The 17049-nt window shown below is 49.7% G+C and overlaps 8 protein-coding genes across 8 annotated transcripts; 5 read left to right on the forward strand and 3 right to left on the reverse strand.

Moving 5' to 3' along the window:
• Positions 1 to 63: 63 nt before the first annotated feature.
• BDV17DRAFT_300237 (uncharacterized protein) lies at positions 64 to 807 on the forward strand (the record flags this gene model as incomplete). The annotated part of the gene is made up of 1 exon (XM_073764018.1): positions 64 to 807. One exon carries the CDS (start codon positions 64 to 66, stop codon positions 805 to 807), a length of 744 nt encoding a protein of 247 aa, XP_073612406.1.
• Positions 808 to 1967: 1160 nt separating this feature from the next.
• On the forward strand, positions 1968 to 3445 carry BDV17DRAFT_294313 (alpha-amylase; the record flags this gene model as incomplete). Its single annotated transcript, XM_073762811.1, has 2 exons — positions 1968 to 2861; positions 2921 to 3445. The coding sequence occupies 2 exons, from the start codon at positions 1968 to 1970 to the stop codon at positions 3443 to 3445; spliced, it is 1419 nt and encodes a 472-aa protein (XP_073612407.1).
• Positions 3446 to 3574: 129 nt separating this feature from the next.
• Positions 3575 to 5142, reverse strand: BDV17DRAFT_271739 (Bax Inhibitor family protein). The gene is made up of 2 exons (XM_073758814.1): positions 4478 to 5142; positions 3575 to 4420 (listed from the first exon to the last, which is right to left on the reverse strand). The coding sequence occupies exons 1-2, from the start codon at positions 4999 to 5001 to the stop codon at positions 3934 to 3936; spliced, it is 1011 nt and encodes a 336-aa protein (XP_073612408.1). The 5' UTR covers positions 5002 to 5142; the 3' UTR covers positions 3575 to 3933.
• Positions 5143 to 5629: 487 nt separating this feature from the next.
• Positions 5630 to 6984, forward strand: BDV17DRAFT_271740 (EKC/KEOPS complex subunit CGI121/TPRKB). Its single transcript, XM_073758815.1, has 3 exons — positions 5630 to 5982; positions 6042 to 6164; positions 6222 to 6984. Exons 1-3 carry the CDS (start codon positions 5824 to 5826, stop codon positions 6534 to 6536), a joined length of 597 nt encoding a protein of 198 aa, XP_073612409.1. The 5' UTR covers positions 5630 to 5823; the 3' UTR covers positions 6537 to 6984.
• Positions 6985 to 7818: 834 nt separating this feature from the next.
• On the reverse strand, positions 7819 to 9571 carry BDV17DRAFT_181706 (uncharacterized protein). The gene is made up of 4 exons (XM_073754944.1): positions 9040 to 9571; positions 8345 to 8986; positions 8195 to 8260; positions 7819 to 8144 (listed from the first exon to the last, which is right to left on the reverse strand). The coding sequence occupies exons 1-4, from the start codon at positions 9151 to 9153 to the stop codon at positions 7887 to 7889; spliced, it is 1080 nt and encodes a 359-aa protein (XP_073612410.1). The 5' UTR covers positions 9154 to 9571; the 3' UTR covers positions 7819 to 7886.
• Positions 9572 to 11858: 2287 nt separating this feature from the next.
• BDV17DRAFT_283849 (ER lumen protein-retaining receptor) lies at positions 11859 to 12905 on the reverse strand (the record flags this gene model as incomplete). Its single annotated transcript, XM_073760434.1, has 3 exons — positions 11859 to 12398; positions 12468 to 12751; positions 12809 to 12905. 3 exons carry the CDS (start codon positions 12903 to 12905, stop codon positions 11859 to 11861), a joined length of 921 nt encoding a protein of 306 aa, XP_073612411.1.
• A 1474-nt stretch (positions 12906 to 14379) lies between these two features.
• BDV17DRAFT_181849 (uncharacterized protein) lies at positions 14380 to 15315 on the forward strand. Its single transcript, XM_073754946.1, has 2 exons — positions 14380 to 14907; positions 15007 to 15315. The coding sequence occupies exons 1-2, from the start codon at positions 14476 to 14478 to the stop codon at positions 15130 to 15132; spliced, it is 558 nt and encodes a 185-aa protein (XP_073612412.1). The 5' UTR covers positions 14380 to 14475; the 3' UTR covers positions 15133 to 15315.
• A 529-nt stretch (positions 15316 to 15844) lies between these two features.
• Positions 15845 to 16990, forward strand: BDV17DRAFT_181745 (SANT/Myb-like DNA-binding domain-containing protein). The gene is made up of 6 exons (XM_073754945.1): positions 15845 to 15868; positions 15939 to 16232; positions 16297 to 16347; positions 16399 to 16431; positions 16489 to 16572; positions 16640 to 16990. The coding sequence occupies exons 2-6, from the start codon at positions 16005 to 16007 to the stop codon at positions 16679 to 16681; spliced, it is 438 nt and encodes a 145-aa protein (XP_073612413.1). The 5' UTR covers positions 15845 to 15868; positions 15939 to 16004; the 3' UTR covers positions 16682 to 16990.
• Positions 16991 to 17049: the final 59 nt, after the last annotated feature.

The following is a 17049-nucleotide window of genomic DNA, read 5'->3' on the forward strand; positions in this document are numbered from 1 at the left end:
GTAAGCTCTCCACCCTCATGTTTCTCATGTGTGTCATGTGTCGATAATGAAATACTGACGAAAATGCGCCACCATAGCGACGACCCAAAATGTCTCTGTCATCCACGCCCCAAGAAGCCGTTTCAGAAGCTGGAGCTTACGCTCCGTGGGTCCAATCACGGAGAGGTCTGTCATCTCGACCAGCGCGGTGCGCAGCTCGATGTTGTCTTCGACCTCATTGGAAACGCAATGTCTCTCCGCGAAACAATCGGCGACCCCTCAAACCCCAACACAAGCTACTCTATTTGCTTTCTTCTCGACTCCAAGATGTGGCGCTTCGATAACCTCAAAGGTCTCGCGGATAATTCCCTCCACCTCTCGTTCTCGATGCGAAACTCCTTTTGCGCCGCGACGGGCAAGCACAAAATGTCGTACAAGGAGAAATACCAAGGGTTCTCGCCAAACCGACTGGAGAGCAAGCTCTACAACGGCTTCTATCAGTGTAACTGGTCGGAGCAGCACCTTGAACTCTTCATGCCAGCTGAACGTATCATGGGCTGGAAGACGGTTGCGCTGATACTCAAGACGTTCAAGTGCATCTCAGCGGAGAACTGGTGCCATATGATAAAGTTGGAGAACAAGCCCGGTGTTGCGGGTCTCGATTGGAAGGCGATTGAGAAGGATGTGATGCCGCAGAAGAAGTGGAAAGAGGAGCCCGCTCCCATGATATTCTCCGAGGAGGACAGGAAGATGAACTATATCTTTGAGAAGAAGAAAGCTGCGGCGAAGAGGGCATTCCAAAAACAGGCCCTTCTTGTCCCTCATTGAAACAGAGGCTCACGCGTTTGGAACTATGTACATCCATGAATGCATGAATTATGTTCGAAAGCAGGGAAAACGCTGGATTCTTAGTAGGGCATGGCTGGTTTTGTGTGAGCATCTGCCACTTCAGGGTCAGGAGAATCATACCTTGAGAAGTTATCATGAAGAGCGTTCTGAGAATTGGAGAAAAGGAGAATTGGGATTAATGTTAATGACCTTCAAGATGCAGCATCGGAGTTATTGGAGGTAGAAGTTTCCGCTGATATGGATCTCAGGGGATAATACAGGGTAATGGAAGTTGCCTGTCAAGTTGTTCGTTGTCTTCATTGTCGATAAGCCCGTTGTTCTAGATAGACAATGACCCATCAATTTTCTCAGACTTTCTGTCTCCTAATGACCAATGCCTCACATCGCATCTGCCGGAGAAACTCATCTTTCTTCTTTCCATTTGCATTATCTCTCGTACTCCAGGCCAGAACATGAAACACAAGCTACTCCTCTCTCACTCAATGCAGCCTGTTGATAAGGCACCGCACCACGCAGGCACAATCTCAATGAGGATTTTCTCTTGCAAAAACTGCACTGGAACAAGGACTGCCAATTGCCCCCAGCTCCTGAAGCTCCCGGCCATGAGGGGAGAACAAATTGGTCAATCGCTTCAGCTCATACATGCCTCTACCTGGTGGCTTCTTGGGTGCTGTTGAACGTAAGCTCTCCTGGTGAGTTAGTCTCATATGAACTGTGTTCTGCCTCACCTCACGGTATTTGAGATTGAAGTTGTGCTGTCAAAGCTTCATGCTCTTGACATGATATCTAACGCTCTATCTGATGATCTGACCACTTTTATAGCTCTAGGCTGCCAGACATGCCCACCCGGAACGTACCATCCCGTCCATCCTTTCATTCCGATACAAGAAAATTACCCCCTCACCCGCTCTTTCCTTCGTTGTTGATCCTTTCGGACCTGAGCACTGCGCTTCTACATTAGACCTTTGGAGGATACAACACATATTTGGTTTCCTCATCGGTTCATATACCTCGCGAAAATGGCGTTGGCCAGTGGAATGCTGCAATGGCTCTATGCCACCTCATTCGTGACTCTTCTACCCATATCAGGACTTGCAGCGCATATAGATGCTTGGAAAACAAGGTCAGTCTATCAAACTATGACTGACCGGTTCGCCCGGCCGGACGGGTCCACCACCTATCCCTGCAACCTCACGGAAGCGCTCTATTGCGGCGGAACTTGGAGAGGGACAATTAATCACCTTGACTACATCCAAGGAATGGGTTTCGACGCTGTCATGATCTCCCCAGTTATCAAGGACTTTGAAGAGCTTACCCCTTACGGCGAGGCATATCATGGTTATTGGGCCGAAGACATGTACTCCCTCAACTCACATTTCGGAACCCACGAGGACCTACTGGATTTGAGTCAAGCTCTCCATAACCGAGGGATGTTCCTCATGATGGACACCGTTATCAATAATATGGCGCAATTTACGAACGGCGGTGACTTAACAAAAGACGTCAACTACTCAGCCCTCAATCCTTTTAATAATCAAAGCTTCTACCATCCCTACTGCCAGATCGATAATTGGAACGACTACGCTCAATCCCAGCACTGCTGGACCGGTAATAATGTGGTTGCGCTACCGGACCTTAACACAGAGGATGAGCGAGTCCAAACAATGCTGGAGATGTGGATTCAACAGATGATTTTGACCTACTCGATTGATGGATTGCGCATAGACGCAGCAAAGCATATCACGCCGGGCTTTCTCCGCAAGTTCGAAAACGCAGCCGATGTATTCATGTTCGGGGAGGTGTACGAGCAGAACGTTGAGATTATCTGCGGTTACCAAGACAATTTGATGAGCAGCGTCACCAACTATCCTATCTGGTTTGCTCTCATAGAAACCTTTACACTCGGCCACACAGAGGCCCTCCCCAATCAAGTGGAAACTATGAAGAACAGATGCCCCAGCGTGACCGGACTGACCATATTCTCCGAGAATCACGACATCCCACGCTTTGCCAGCTTGAACAACGACATCAACGTAAGTCACAAGTCCTCCCCTACTCTCAAATACAACTCATACCGAACAAGATCATATAGCTCGCCAAAAATGTCCTTACATTTACACTCCTCTTCGACGGCGTTCCCATAATCTACCAAGGCCAAGAGCAGCACTTTGCCGGCTCCCGAGACCCCTACAATCGCGAAGCCCTCTGGCCCTCATCCTACAACAGGTCCTCGCCGCTCTACAGCACAATCGCCACCCTCAACGCAATCCGCAAACACGCCATACGAATCGACCCAGATTATTACATAGACTATAACACTTACACCGTCTTCCGCGGGTGGTATGAAATCGCTTTTCGAAAAGGCCGTGAAGGCCGACAAATCATCATGGTGCTTTCCACAAAGGGAAGCAACGGCGACTCGTACACTATCAACATGACGAATGCCTTTCAGCCTTCGGTTGTGGTGAGGGATGTGCTGTCCTGTCGCACTTGGACGGTCAGTGAGACTGGGGTATTGAGGCTTGATATGAATAATGGCGAGCCGAGGGTTCTGTTTCCGGAGGCGATGATGAGGGGGAGTGGGCTTTGTGGGTATTCGCTGGGGGGAGGGACTTAATGGGACATTCGTCAATACTTTTCCAGGGGAGGTTTCGCGGTTCGGCCATCTCTACTGCGTGGGAGGCGGACGAATTGTGGACGGTGATGTCGGTTCGGGGGATCTTAGGGCTGGTTTCTATGGGAAATTGGAAATACGCTACTTACGGTGAACCTCTTGCCCTTTTCCACCTCTCGGGAGCTACTGCATTAGAATATGCTTTTGTGAAAGAGCAATCGAATATGAATTTACCTTCCCAAATTTTTTTTTATTTCTTCTGCTATATTAAGTGGAGATTTTCATGCTCTATCTAACACCAACAGAGACGGCAAGATGCCAAGGACGAGGAAGACCTCGAGACAGATTTGAATTACAAAGCAAATGTGGATATTATAAGAGCTCGTGCGCCATATCAATGTATCCCAAACAAATAAAATCTTCGACCCATCAGTATGTGACAAAAGGAGAAACCCTGACGGGTCTACCACCTTCTAAGTCTAAACGGTTCTTTAACGGCGGTTGTTGTTGTTGCGCATGGCAAGAATCTGCACCATACGGATGAAGATGTTGATGAAGTCCAGCTCAAGGCTGATAGACTCGTTGACAACATCCTTGCGGACAAGACCGCGCTCAGCGAGACGGGCGTGGTGAAGGATCTTCTGAACATCGTAGAGAGTGAAGCCTCCGAAGACGGCAAGACCACCGTATAGCCAGATCTGCTCAGACCACATCAGGGCACGGGTGGCGGTGGTGGGGAGAATGAGAGGGGCGAGTCCAGAGAGAGCGACGACCGCAACACCTGCAAGGAGAGGAGCACCGAGGTACAGGTACTTCTCCTGCTTGGCGGTGGCGCCAACGAAAGCGATCGAGCCCATCATTCCAACGGTGTAGAGACCAGCGCGAGCGAGGATAGCCGGGTGCATGAACATCAGAGGAGTGAGGAGAGCGGCCTGGGTAATGTTGAACCCAGCCCAGAGACCGTACTTCATGACGTAGCTAAGATGTGAGTTAGAAAATGCACTCCCATTGCAATGGCTGTAGAAATTGACATACTTGTCAGGAGAAGTAGCGCGGCAACCGATCATAGTAGCGAAACTAGCAGCGAGTCCGACACCAGCAACGATCCAAGGGTTCGTGGTCATAAGACGGTAGGTCCATCCGCTCTGGTGCAGAGCCCTAGCAGCAATACCAATGATACCAATACCAAGTCCAGTGTGCATGAAAGTCTCGTTCAAGTAGGTCCGTTCGTATATTGGCATCCCGCCATCTTCCCGGGTCTCGCGGTTGAAGATGAAGTTCGTTGCCATGATGGTTCCACCGATGATAGCTGCGCCGTAGATCAGCTTCTGGGTCGTATCGCCCTGAGCGGCACCGGTAGACTGCTGCATATATGTGCGACGGAATGCATTCTGGAAGGTCTGTCTGGACTTTGCAAAGACCGAAGAGGCGGGGGAAAGAGGCTTCGGTTGAGCTGGCTTGAATGAAGAGCTGTGGATGAAGCGAGCGGTGTTCGCGGCTTTGGGCACCTGACGGAGAGCCGTCGGCACGGCAAAGGGGCGTCGTAAGAAGAACGCCATTATTGTGATGGCAATGCGATGATGATGGTGATGCAAAACTAGGTGTTTGATGTAGCTCCGAAGTATTTGAAGGACCCAGGAAGGCCAGAAGAAGGCCAGTGATGTCACCTGCTTAGTACTACGGCGACCCGAACGTTCGAGAAGCGTAGTCACATGACATCCACTGGTGACTCAGCCTCAGCCATAACGTAATTCACGGGTCGTCCGACCGGGATGTATGCCATACTAAATACTACTTCTTTAAGCCTTATTATCTCAACAACTACTAGTAAAATAGACTAGAGTAGGCCAATGCATGGGTCTCTAAACTATATTTAAGCTCTTTTTTTAATTATTTTAAGCTTATTATAAACTATAAACTCAAAATCACATAAAATACCAAAAATACAGCTGTATTTTATATTACTAGGGGGAAATCTTAGATTTAGAGAATACCCTTTTAATTTCTAATTCTATACTATATAATAAGAAGTATATACTAAATCTTAAGTTTCTAGAGGTTATTGCTGTTAAGATAATAAGGGTTAAAGAAGGAGTATTTAGTATGACATACAGCCCGGTCGGATCACTGGTGGCGGTCGGATCACTGGTGAATTACGTCAAGTTAACTAACTAGTTAACTAGCGTCGTTAAGTCCGGCAGACTATCGTGGGGTTGATCTGTGATCTGAGCTTCGTATCAAAAAGTTTGCCGGCGATAGCGAACGCTTCTCTTTTTACTCCGTCTTCTGGAAACATCAGGCACCTGTCATTAGTCGACGTGCAATCCTTCCAACAGCTTGGCTATCAGCGATTCAAGCATCACGAGCAGTCTCTGTCAACAATGTCGTCTTGCCTCGAAACCATTCATCTACCCCACCTCCCCTCATCGCCCGAGGTTCATGCTGCGCTCTACAAGGATGTCCAGAATGCCCCTCATCTACGACAGCAGCTTCTCGCAGGGAATGCAGAATTCGAATATGCGTTCATCGATGCAAGCATGGTACGGTTTACGTCTCAACAGACATACCGCCGGTCAAGCTCATTAACCATGAACTCCAGATCCTGTCTCGAGCACACGCCCTCTCAGCTATTTTTCGCGCCGTTAATGACTACCTGAACGACCGTCTCAAATCTCGCAACATCCACTCCGAAGTTGTCTTCTCGTTGAGCCCGACGAACAACGTGGGTCGCGCCGCAGCGTGTCATTCGTTCTACCTTAAGCTAACAAGCGTTACATAGATCGCCGATTCTTTTCGAAAATTCGGCATCAGCGACACCACAAGTAGCCTGTTGGTGGTGAAAATCTGCGTGACCCCTGATATCACCCATGACTCCGTCGCCGTACACCTAGCGCAAAACGTCGAGGGCACTGCGGTGCCATTTGATGACGAAGCACTGTCTGAGGTATCCGACATCGCGAAGATCAAGAAAGCTTATAAACTGGGTTCTTTGCCTTCCGCTCCTTCGGGCCAAGCAAATGGCACGAACGACAAGGGAAAGAGACAACTCGAACTTTCTGTGTTGGGAGCGATTGCATTGCGGGGAGCGACTTGAACAATGACGAGATCACCAGTACCTCTCATTACGCTCGTTAGGGCCCTGGCACACTGATCTTTTTGCCAATGCTGGGTCAGCTGCTCATCCTTCGAACAGGTAGCGTGTGCTCCAGAGTCGATCGGCTCCAGACGCGACACCTGCGATACTTTAGACAAGAAGGAGCCATCGACCTATCGCGCAGTTGCACCCACCTAACATTTGAAGGGGAGTAATGAGGATGGAGCGACTGCAGACTTGAGAAGGGAGGATGGAGCGACCACCCCTGGTCTTGATCGTACCTGCCCTCAGTGACCTCGATGAACGGTGACATGAGTTTAGAAAGGCAAGACTAACCTACGTGCTCAAGATAGAAAGGAGCCAGCCTTCGGGTTTCGCCCATGTGACTGCACCAAGCCTTTTGCTAAAATCCAAATTCATATCATCAACTCCCGAAACATGAACTTTATTTCCTTCTACCACTCCTGCCTTTTCGGGCTCTTCTCGGTTCTAGTTGTCATTGGCAAATCTTGACTCTTCCCCACGTAGGTTACCCTAGGTAAGGCCGTCCATACTCAGTAGAACCTCCAAATTCTCAATATAGCGCCTGACATCCGACGACCCCCCGATGCCCGGCCGAGATCTAACGTGCGTTCGCTAATATTAGTTGGCTAGTGAGATCCTTCTTCCTCCGAGTCCATACTACTCGAGTCTAGATTGACTGCAAGTCATAATGAGAGAAATCTACAGCCGCATGACGTGCGCAGCCTATGGCCCTATGTAGGGATAATTTCTGGTCAATAGATTATTCTCAAACAAGGGCCGGCCTTCGGGCTGAACTCCGCCTTCCTAATAATACAGATCAAATCAATCTGTGATTATTGAGATTCACAGCCCCGGGAGATGGACATTGCTGCCAAGAGCACTGGGGGACGAACGGTGCTTAATTTTAGCAATCGATGGGGGCGGGCGCTTCCCCGTAGACAGCCCCAGCCTGGGTAGTATATGCGCTAACTTGATAGAGTGGCTTGACGCAATTGGAGTTACTTCGTCTGCCTAGGAACGATGTTTATGCATTCAGGCTGCAGAATGGTAATCATTAATAATAGTTTTCTGTCACTAAATGGTGTAGTAGTATATGGCAGTATAGTAAAGAGCGTACACAGTATGGGTATATGGTATGCGCATATAATATGCGCAACACAAGGCAAAAGGGCAGAACAACATGAAAAGTAAGGTAAAGCAGAATCCCGACTATGCGAATGCGACATGAGGATGCGTCAAGATGGAAAAAAAAATCAGAACTTCAAAACAGAAGGTCTATAGAATCAAAATCAATAGTATAGCGTGGGGAAGGCAAATGTAGCAGGACTACCGGTTTTCTGTTGTTGACCTGGGCTTCTTCCTCCCTTTGGAGGCCCTTTGGTTAGATTGGAGTGGTGTGTGTCCTGATTCTTGAGTCGAATCAGCTCTTCGTCGTTTGCGTCGAGATTCATTAGTTGTCTGTAATTGTTGGTTGTTGTTATTGCGATTCTGTTCTGCTCGTTCGCGCTCTTGCGCTTCAATATAGTCTAACCGTGCTTCGCATTGCTCGGGGGTGAAAGTATTTGTCGCTCCAAATTCTGTCATCTGGTTCTTATGAGCAGAAGTCTGGTGCTATGTGTACGGGGATAACTCACTTTCTGCGCAATAAACTTGTACTTCTCCTGCTGCCATAAATCTCTAGCGCGCAAAAGTAGTTGTACCTAGAGCACTTGATTGTTAGCTCTCAGTTCATGGTGCCAAATCCTAAGAAGCAGTCTCAAGCTTGCCGCGGTACACTCACGCACATCATGCTCTTCCCATCCGCGTGCCTCTCGAGCTTTGACCCAACGATTCAGGCGCATCTGCAGGGTGGCCTCGCTTTCGATGACTTTCCCGAACTTCTCCGTGAACTGTCTCACGACTTCTTTCCACGGAACTTGCCTGGCGCGGAGACGTGCCACAAATTGGTCCTCTTCTTCAGCTTGTTGGGACCTTCCCCTGCGTCCGGATGCCCGCGCTCGTTGCGGATTTAGCTCCGCATAGTTCTGCTGTCTTTGTTGCTCTTCTAGACGCTGAAGCCCCTCTGGATCAGGGGCAATGGACACTGGTGCTCCGCGCGTCGTGGATTGCCTAGATCCTCGGCGAGTTCTTCTCTTAGGAGGTGGCTGAGGGGAGTGGGTTTCCTCCCTTGGTGCGTATCCAGTTGGTGCAATTCCGTGGTGGAAGCCCGGATCCTGTACCAGCTCACTTGGGAGAGACGTGGTGATTCCGAGCCCTTGGTTTGCAAAGGAATCGGAGACAGGATACTGGTACTCCTGTGAGTGATGACTGACGACTGGGCTGGTGCGGGTATGGGCGTATGAGTTGTCTGGAAGGCTGATTGGCGTGAGAATTACTTGATTTTGATAAGGTGCTGGCGCATTATATGGGTTGCCAACGTAGGATGACTGTAACAATGGTGTCAATTCACAGTAGAGAATGCGAAGAGTACTCAACATACAGGCCATTGAGAATTGTAACCTCCATAGTACGGGTCCATCTCGTCGTCTGGGTGGCCACTGCCTTGCTGGAAAGACATTGGTCTGTAGTACTCGCACGGAGACTGGGCGAACATGGAACGAGTCAATCAGAGGATACCTGGAAGCGCCGAGGTGAGGTTCGTGGATGAACCAGTAAAGAACAATGAAACGTTTGGTGAAACGAAGCAACAGGGAGGCCAGTATTGAGGGCGGCAAGAGGTGAAAGCTGGACGAATGGATTGAGGTTCGAAGGTGTACAAAATGCGAACTGCTCCGTATCTTAATTAGAGGCGTTGAGCTGATTCGTTCTTCCGTCAAGGTATGAAGCTCCTTAAGTATACTTCTGCTTGAAGATAGTCGAAGCTGGTGATAGAAGGGTTTCAGCGGTGGTGCCGTGGATGTTCATATACTCTCAGTCCACGATATCAACAAAGGCCAAAAAGCCTTGCAAGGCAAAGCCAGAGTCATGAAGCTCTTCTTTCAACAACAGGCTCAGAGAGCACGAAAAGGTGTGATGAGTACCGCCAACATTACCGTGCCACACAAGCCCTCTCCTAACCAGAGGCCGAGGATGGAAGACGAATCTGCATTTAAGCGCCCAGCTATTCCAGGGACGGGGTCCGTTTTCTAAAAGGTCATCATGCAGCCTTCACAATAACATGAGAAAGTACTAGGTCGAATCTAGCCCCCAATCTCCGGGGCTCAGACGATGCATACTATTTTCAAGGCCCACCGTGCCCATCCTTGAGAGGCCAAGCCAGGACCGATCGTGGACCCAGGGCTTCGGATCTCCAGGGGTGGGATTAGCACTTGGAACCTTGATTAAGGAATTCAATGCTAGCGCAACGGAAAATCTCGGTCTCAACGGCTCTGGATTCGTACAATATGAGCGTCGGTTGATTAGCGCTTAGGACCAAAGAGATCGCCAGCTTCAACTTTGAGTAGTTTGACGGGTTCTACAACAAAGAGCTTTGAGTACGCCAATGTAGATCATCCGAAGATGATCCCAACGGTCATGAAAGGTGACTGAAGGGACGGCGATTATCGTATTGACATTTGGCCAGCTACAAGGAGGATGGCCGGGTTGGAAGTGGTTGTAGCCCCCAAACACCGCAGTCGAGGCGGGAAATCTTGGTTTCATTATGAAGAGCTGCAGTCGGTAGCTAAGGAATCCTTGGCGTCGCGCGTAGAAAGGGCACAAGACCAAACAGAAAGTTTTCAAAGAAGCTTCGAAGAGCCGGCCTCTCAGGTAAACCAGTCGTGATTGAGCGGACTGAGTCGTGCTTCTTTTCTTATTGCGGCTGTAAACCCCATGTGGGTAAAGATGCACCGCCTAGGTTAGACTCGGGTTAGCGTGCATCTGGTCGTCCAGTACCGAACCATAAACGAACGCGATTAAACGCCCAGGCTGACAACTGGGCCTTGCAGGGAGCGAGAAATATCCGGCCTAGGGCAAAACAATGGGCCTGGTGGAACGCTCAATTTAGTGCATAATCTTCTTAGACGCAAGGACGCCAGTCCCCAGTGAGGACCACATACTCTGGATTCCAAGACGTCAGTAGCGCGCGATTTGACTTGGAAGACTGAGCAAGGGTCTCTGGGAACTCATTCACTTCACTCGACTTCGGGGGGCTGCATCGAACAACAACCACGAGTCGCTTGCAACAAGGACTGGCGATGCGCCAGGGCCTCTTAAGGATGCACTTGTTCTGAAGCCGGGCTTCCAATCGATAAGAGAGGAGGATGAGCTTGGGGCGAGCCCGGCGCCTAAGGCCGTAATCCCATGGACCCTCCAACTCATCGAGTGGAGCACATCGTGATGAAGGGTGCTTTTATTTTCTTGACTCTTGGAAGGAAGCGGAGAGTTCAATGGCATTGCTCGGTTGTGGAACGGAAAGGGTTCAGGAGTTGTTCGTGCTGGACCTTCTGGATGCCGTCGTCACGGTTGCTCCTTCCCTTCAAAACAATGGCACGTGGTTTGGATGTCTTCTGCTTGACAATTCTGTCTACGAAGTAAGAATCCTACTGATTGCTAGCCATTTGGCAGAGATCCTCAGTAATCGTCAGGCCTGATGATTAACGGCGCAGGAACCGGGGAGTAGTGTACAGTAAGCTGCTAAGCTAAAGAATCCAACCCAGACTAAGGATTATACTATGACAGTCTGGTCTGAGCTTCTCCAGTCCCGAGCCGATCAGAGTACTCCCGTCCCTGTTGCTAATTACGACGAGGCAGTTTTCTCTCCATCAGGCTGATTTTCTCCTCAAGCGGCCCCTTTCATTTCCTGCATCTTGCCATGCCGGCCGTGGTTTGATTGTGATGATTTAGTTTGATGTTCCTGGTCGAGGTCCTCTCATTGTTGTTCTCCAGTTGATCGTGGCTATGTCCTGGCGCAGCAATGGCTCGGAGCGGACCTGGAAATAACCTACCATAGTTTGACGTTTTAGATTTCTTTATCACGTCAGGCTCTATGACTTGTTCATGTTTAAATTTAGGTCCATCGATATATGCTGCTTACTCGAAAAGATGTGGTCCTATCCAAGGGAGGCTAAAGGACTCCAGATTGCCGGCGCAGGGCTGGCGGCCCCAAGCGACGCATGCATCTGTCTCACCTGCATCTCAATCATGACCTTAGTCCATTCCCAGGGCTACCCAAATACTCTCAGCAAGCGTCACGATCGCATTTCTATATTTAAATTCATGTATGTAGGATATTCAGCATGAGCCGCAGAACTAGTCTTCCTGGTTGTCTGGCGCAGCCAGCGAGCGCTACAAAGATCTCCAGTCTTGCGCAAAATCTTTCTAATGGCTACTGTCGTCCGAAACCCCCTCTGCATCTTGATGCGCCGCGAGGGGCCGCCCTTTGCGTTGGTTTTCCAACGTATCGTCGGCCGAGACGGAGATTCCCCGCGCACCCCATCGGTTATTCCTCGGCTGGATCTCAGGGTCATCATCCTGGTCATGGAGTCTCTGCTCTTCCTCATCTTCGCTTCTTCGTCGACTAATATTGAACACCTTGTTCACGAGATAGCTGTTCCGATAGTCTTCCGAGTCGACCACTCCGCCGTTACGGAGCTTGACGCGTTGACGGGTATAGTAAACCCAGGCAAAGTCGACGTAGAATGCCGTTTGGATGACGCCGAAGATGATCGAGATCCAATCGACATGATGCTCGGCACTAGCTGCCCTCACAATCCAGTTGATTATATAGAACCCTCGGTAAGAGCCCAGCATCAAAAGATAGTATGAATTGATGACGGTAGGAACGGTGGTTTGGCGAAGAAGCAGCAGCTGAGGAAGAACGCAGACCGATTCCAGTATTATGGAGAACGTCCAAAGAACCTGATAAAGAGTACAACTAGTCAGTATCTGGTATGACAACAAAGATTGATTTGGGGCATATCAGCTCACATTTTCAAACCACGAACTGGAATCCTTTCCAAGCATGGCCCACACAATCGGAGCGAGGACAAGGGAGACACCGACTGAGCCTAAAGCCATCTTCCATGCTCTTTCCCTTTCACGTGTGCGAGGAAATGCCCTCATCATCAAGAAGATGATATAGAAGGAGGACGTGAAATAGAAGGACTTAAATATGAGGAGATAGGGCTCTTTCCAGCCGCCCGGTCGAAGTAAATCGGCATACCGCGTGAGGAACACAAGAACATAGAGCATCTGAGTTAGGAGAGAGACACCTGTGAGGGGATAGAATAGTTAGCCAACTGTCACAAGACCATGTGTACGATGAATACCTTCGGCGCTCCGGTTCCTATGGATCGTCCATACGAGGACACATTTCGACAGGAAATGCGCGATGTCCGCAATGACACGCGGGACAGTCAAAATCATAATGCGGGAATAAAACTCAGTATTTTCGTGATAGAAAGACCATATAAGTCGGCCTCAATTTGTATCATTAAAGTGAACGCCGAAGCCGGGGAAACTCTCCGCCTGCCCAGGTGTTTAGGTAGCTTGTCTCGCTCTATTCACCCGATCATTCACGATGGTCTCAGGTATCTCAACTTGGCTGTCCGTATATAACAAGATATCTCAGCTCATACCACAAAGTTGCGACAGATCTCAGCAGGGATTGGTGAACAAGTGGTCTTAGGCGCTGGCCAGGCAGAAGGCTGTGGCAGGAAGCTGAGGGACGGAACGGGAACGAAGCTCAGGTGGAGACGTCGGAAACTGATAAGCACGGGGATCTCGGCGATGACAAGCAGCGACCGGAATCAAATTGACTTGATAGCACAATCAACACAATACTGACTTTGAGACAGTACTGCGAGGTGTCGATGTCCTTCCGCAAGTCGATTCTGCACCAACTTTGGGAGTTGCTCTGTCACGAAGCTTGACACGGGGCCGCGTGTGCATCACGTGTATGTGATGACGTCAGCAGGGCGACGGATTGCTTTCTCCCAAAAAGGAATGGTCGTTTTCAAGGGCTGGTCTGGTATGATGACTGGGGTTCCTCGTCTACTCTGTATAGAGCAGTCAGCAATACTTTGAGGTATCCTGCACCCTGGCAACCCTTTTACCGTGGCTCAAAGCAAGGTCGAGCCAGTTCACAAGTGGTTGCCTTGGAAATAGATGGCTCATGCTGGCAAAGACCTCACTTTAGGGCGCGAGGACCGGCAAAAGCAAAGAGATTCGGCATGCCAAAGCACCGGCCCTGACGTATCATCGGCAGCCATCCGACGACGACAATTCACGAACAGCTCAACTCGCCTTAGCCCTCTTCGAAATACGATTGCAATCGTCCGAGCAGGGCGTTGGAAGCAGCAGACCTGCACAGGGGATAACGAGACTATGCCCATACCTGCAAGTTGACTCATGTTTTGAGAAAGTATATTGACTGCCTGAAAGGAAATGTGACTTTTTATCCCAGAGAAAATCTGACATCTGGATCTTCCAAAATTCTTTACTTGAAGGCGCCAGCTCGCCCAACCAGAAACCGCTGCTGAGCTGGAAAAAATGAGATGCAGAGTCGACCACTCACAAGGCTCGTCTGATGCTGAAGCGGTTTTGCCCGTTTTCCTCCGTTCAGCCACTCAAGATCGCTATACTTGTAGTGCAGTCAATTACCCCGCTTCGATGTTTCTAGCAGGGACAACAAGGAGAAAGACTGTCCATCGTTCCATACTCGCTTCTCTCCCTGTCAAGGGACCGCCAAGTCCGACTCCCGGCTCCAAGGCTCCTGCTGGCGTTGCTCGTGCCAGCCTGTAGGTTTGTCTTGCGGTCACCCGATGCTTTTCTGCTTCCAGGGCAGCCTCATCATACGTATTCGAAAGACAGCAGCTGGGCCCATCTATGTCCTTGTTATAAGCCCCAGGCTTTTTCCACAGCGCCACGATCTTATAGGGATGTGCTTTGCTTAGCATGGCGGCGGGCACCCGAAGCGAGGGCAATAAGCAACGGGATGGCACGGGAATTTATCCACCGTCTGATGGCTGAAGAACAGATGTCCAACTTTAAAACGTCTAGATCTGTCATTGAAAATCACCCGCTGACGAAAATCGAGTGGGAAAAAAAAGCATATCTCTGGATCCAATCAAGGGCGGCCTTGTTTCAATTTCCGTTCGGTCTCCTTTCGCTCTGCTTTGACCTTGGGTTGGCGTGCAGAACCGAGTCAACATGCCGCTGGCGAGAAGAAAAAGCAAGCGCCATGGAGAGAGGTGGGATTGTCCAGGTCACTGGCCGCTGTTTCATTTGCCGTCTCTCCTGTTTCCTCTTTCTTTCAAGTTCGAGTTCTCCTCCTTACGCGCTACGTCTCGACACCAGCGCAACCCTCCTGTCTTATGTCGATGTCTCTCCTCCGAGTTCTGTAGAGTACCCATCGGTTACTTGCTTTGTACGCCCAGTTCTTTCCCCAGTTTTCGCATCCTAAATAGCCTCTTCAGCCACCAACCACCCACCCACCAACGGAGTATGAGCTTCGATCAGTAAGTAGGCGACCTTACATCTCCACTTTGCTTCGACGGTCTTCTTGACTAGAGCATCTTGTTGTCATGACAGCACCCGGTCTGTCTATCCAGTCTTTGTGCTCTCAGATGCTGGGATGGAGCTCTCCCTGTGACTTTATCTATACCTGCTTATACTTATTGCTCTATTGCCCCTCCATTCTCACTCTCCCCTCCAACCCTTCCCTCCCCCTACCTTAGTTTCCCCGCTCTCATCGAAAGTCACTCCTCGAATCTCTGGCCTCACGTCTATCGCCGCCAACCATTTACCTACATGCATGTAACACCCTCCTCCCACGCGCGCCTCTGTCTGGTCGCTTTCCCTTCAACCTGCAGCACTACTCTCGCGCTGTGGGATGTGCCCGTGTCATCGTCACTGTCTGGTGTAACAGAAGCTCGCCTGCAGCGACTTGACAGGTCAATCCCCCGGACCGTTCTTGAGCAGCAGAGTTGCTAATCTTCTCATCATGTGTATGTACAGATGAGCACGCGCAACGTGATTGGAAAGCTTCCACCTCGTCCAAGATGTCGTAAGTGCCATCCTCATTCTCCACTTCGGTCTAGTGATGCCCAAAGCAAAAGCCTATTCTCTTGTCAATCTACTTCGTTGCTAGTGTATCTACTTTCGTGGTATATCTACTTCTGTATACTACTATCTATGCTTATATAAATACCTATGTATGCACGCACTCATTCTGAGGCCTTTGTTGATTTCTCCCTCTGCGTGTGTTCCCCAGAGAGGTCTTCATTGTCTCTTGAATTTGCTCTCCGAAGCCGCTGGAATATTCCTCTCTTTCACTGTACCGAATATTCACTGACTTTTATCACTGCCTCCCTTTCCCATCATTCCAGGTCAGCCCCAACCTCCAAGCGAAACAAGACGTCTCTTCCTACCAGCTCTCAACACCAACTCTTATCCCAGCAACAGCAACAAGAAGTCCCACAGGTCCAACCTCTTCAACGCGCAGCACCTCACGAGGGCATTCCTATGCCCCAATCCCAGATTTCCGGGTCGAATCCGCGTAAACGACGTTCGTCTCCGCCACAAGGTTCGACAGCAACAATGACCACTACTCCTGGTGACGACCCTGTGGCTGCGGCGTCGGAGGCCATCCCCCGGAAGAAAGGGAGAACCAACACACCATGGACGGCAGAGGAGGAGCAGAGGCTGAAGACGATGCGCGATGCTGGTCGCAGCTGGAGTGAGATCGCCAAGGTACGTAACATAACGCTGCGACGGTCGGTACTATACCTACTTGACTGGAATGCTGACGATTAAGAAGACGTTCCCGAACCGAACTGAGGGTAGTGTTAAGAAACACTGGTACAAGGTGCGATCAGGGAGCTCTCGAAGAGTGGCTGGTTGACTAACACCGACCTAGGACATGCACTATGCGGAGTTCGCAGAGGATGAAGTATGTTTTGTTCCATTAGTACGTCTTTCTTCGGAAACATCCTGACAATATCAACAGTCGATAGCCCTCCGAGAAGCAATCAAGGAATATGAGGCGAACAAATGGAAGGTCATCGGCCAGAAAGTTGGAAAGCCAGCCAAGGTGAGCTTCCAAGAAAAGATCCTCCAGCGAGAACTATACAGTTCAGCCGCTAATGACTCGATATCAGGCATGCGAGCAGTATGCGAAAGAGCACTTCAAGGATGCCTAGCCAGCGGACGATCGTTGACGACATAACGACCATCGCGATTATCTTATGGATTCCCCCAGTCTCTTGGGTTTGTAGCGCTGCTTCGCTGTCTCTCGCAACCAGCTTTTCAGTCTCAATTTGCAACGCATAGGCGAAAAAATTACATGGTTCGTTCGTCACTTATACCTACCTCGCTGTCTTTACTTGGCTTTGCTTGACCGCGGGCATACTCGGGCTTGGATATTCTCGAATTGTATTCGGCAGATACCGAAGAGATATCGAGGCGATTTGGGTTAATAACACGCTCGATGACAAGAACAATGACTTATAAATTCGTGGGCAAGAGGTAGATAGACTTGAATGCGAAGTAATTTTTTGTAGACCCAGTT

Source organism: Aspergillus undulatus, assembly GCF_047715775.1.
Source record: "Aspergillus undulatus strain CBS 261.88 unplaced genomic scaffold BDV17scaffold_52, whole genome shotgun sequence".
NCBI lineage: Eukaryota > Fungi > Ascomycota > Eurotiomycetes > Eurotiales > Aspergillaceae > Aspergillus > Aspergillus undulatus.

Bases quoted from the DNA above. Each gene is read 5' to 3' on its own strand.
- BDV17DRAFT_181745 (XM_073754945.1), top strand. From the start codon at position 16,005: ATGCCCCAATCCCAGATTTCCGGGTCGAATCCGCGTAAACGACGTTCG. The intron at 16,233-16,296 runs GTACGTAACATA...CTGACGATTAAG, and splicing joins GCTGGAGTGAGATCGCCAAG to AAGACGTTCCCGAACCGAAC. The intron at 16,348-16,398 runs GTGCGATCAGGG...ACACCGACCTAG, and splicing joins TTAAGAAACACTGGTACAAG to GACATGCACTATGCGGAGTT.
- BDV17DRAFT_271740 (XM_073758815.1), top strand. From the start codon at position 5,824: ATGTCGTCTTGCCTCGAAACCATTCATCTACCCCACCTCCCCTCATCG. The intron at 5,983-6,041 runs GTACGGTTTACG...CATGAACTCCAG, and splicing joins CGTTCATCGATGCAAGCATG to ATCCTGTCTCGAGCACACGC. The intron at 6,165-6,221 runs GTGGGTCGCGCC...AGCGTTACATAG, and splicing joins CGTTGAGCCCGACGAACAAC to ATCGCCGATTCTTTTCGAAA.
- BDV17DRAFT_271739 (XM_073758814.1), bottom strand. From the start codon at position 5,001: ATGGCGTTCTTCTTACGACGCCCCTTTGCCGTGCCGACGGCTCTCCGT. The intron at 4,421-4,477 runs GTATGTCAATTT...CTCACATCTTAG, and splicing joins CGCGCTACTTCTCCTGACAA to CTACGTCATGAAGTACGGTC.
- BDV17DRAFT_181849 (XM_073754946.1), top strand. From the start codon at position 14,476: ATGGCACGGGAATTTATCCACCGTCTGATGGCTGAAGAACAGATGTCC. The intron at 14,908-15,006 runs GTACGCCCAGTT...ATCAGTAAGTAG, and splicing joins ACCCATCGGTTACTTGCTTT to GCGACCTTACATCTCCACTT.
- BDV17DRAFT_181706 (XM_073754944.1), bottom strand. From the start codon at position 9,153: ATGTTCGCCCAGTCTCCGTGCGAGTACTACAGACCAATGTCTTTCCAG. The intron at 8,987-9,039 runs GTATGTTGAGTA...CCATTGTTACAG, and splicing joins GTTACAATTCTCAATGGCCT to TCATCCTACGTTGGCAACCC. The intron at 8,261-8,344 runs GTGCGTGAGTGT...CAAGTGCTCTAG, and splicing joins GCGGATGGGAAGAGCATGAT to GTACAACTACTTTTGCGCGC.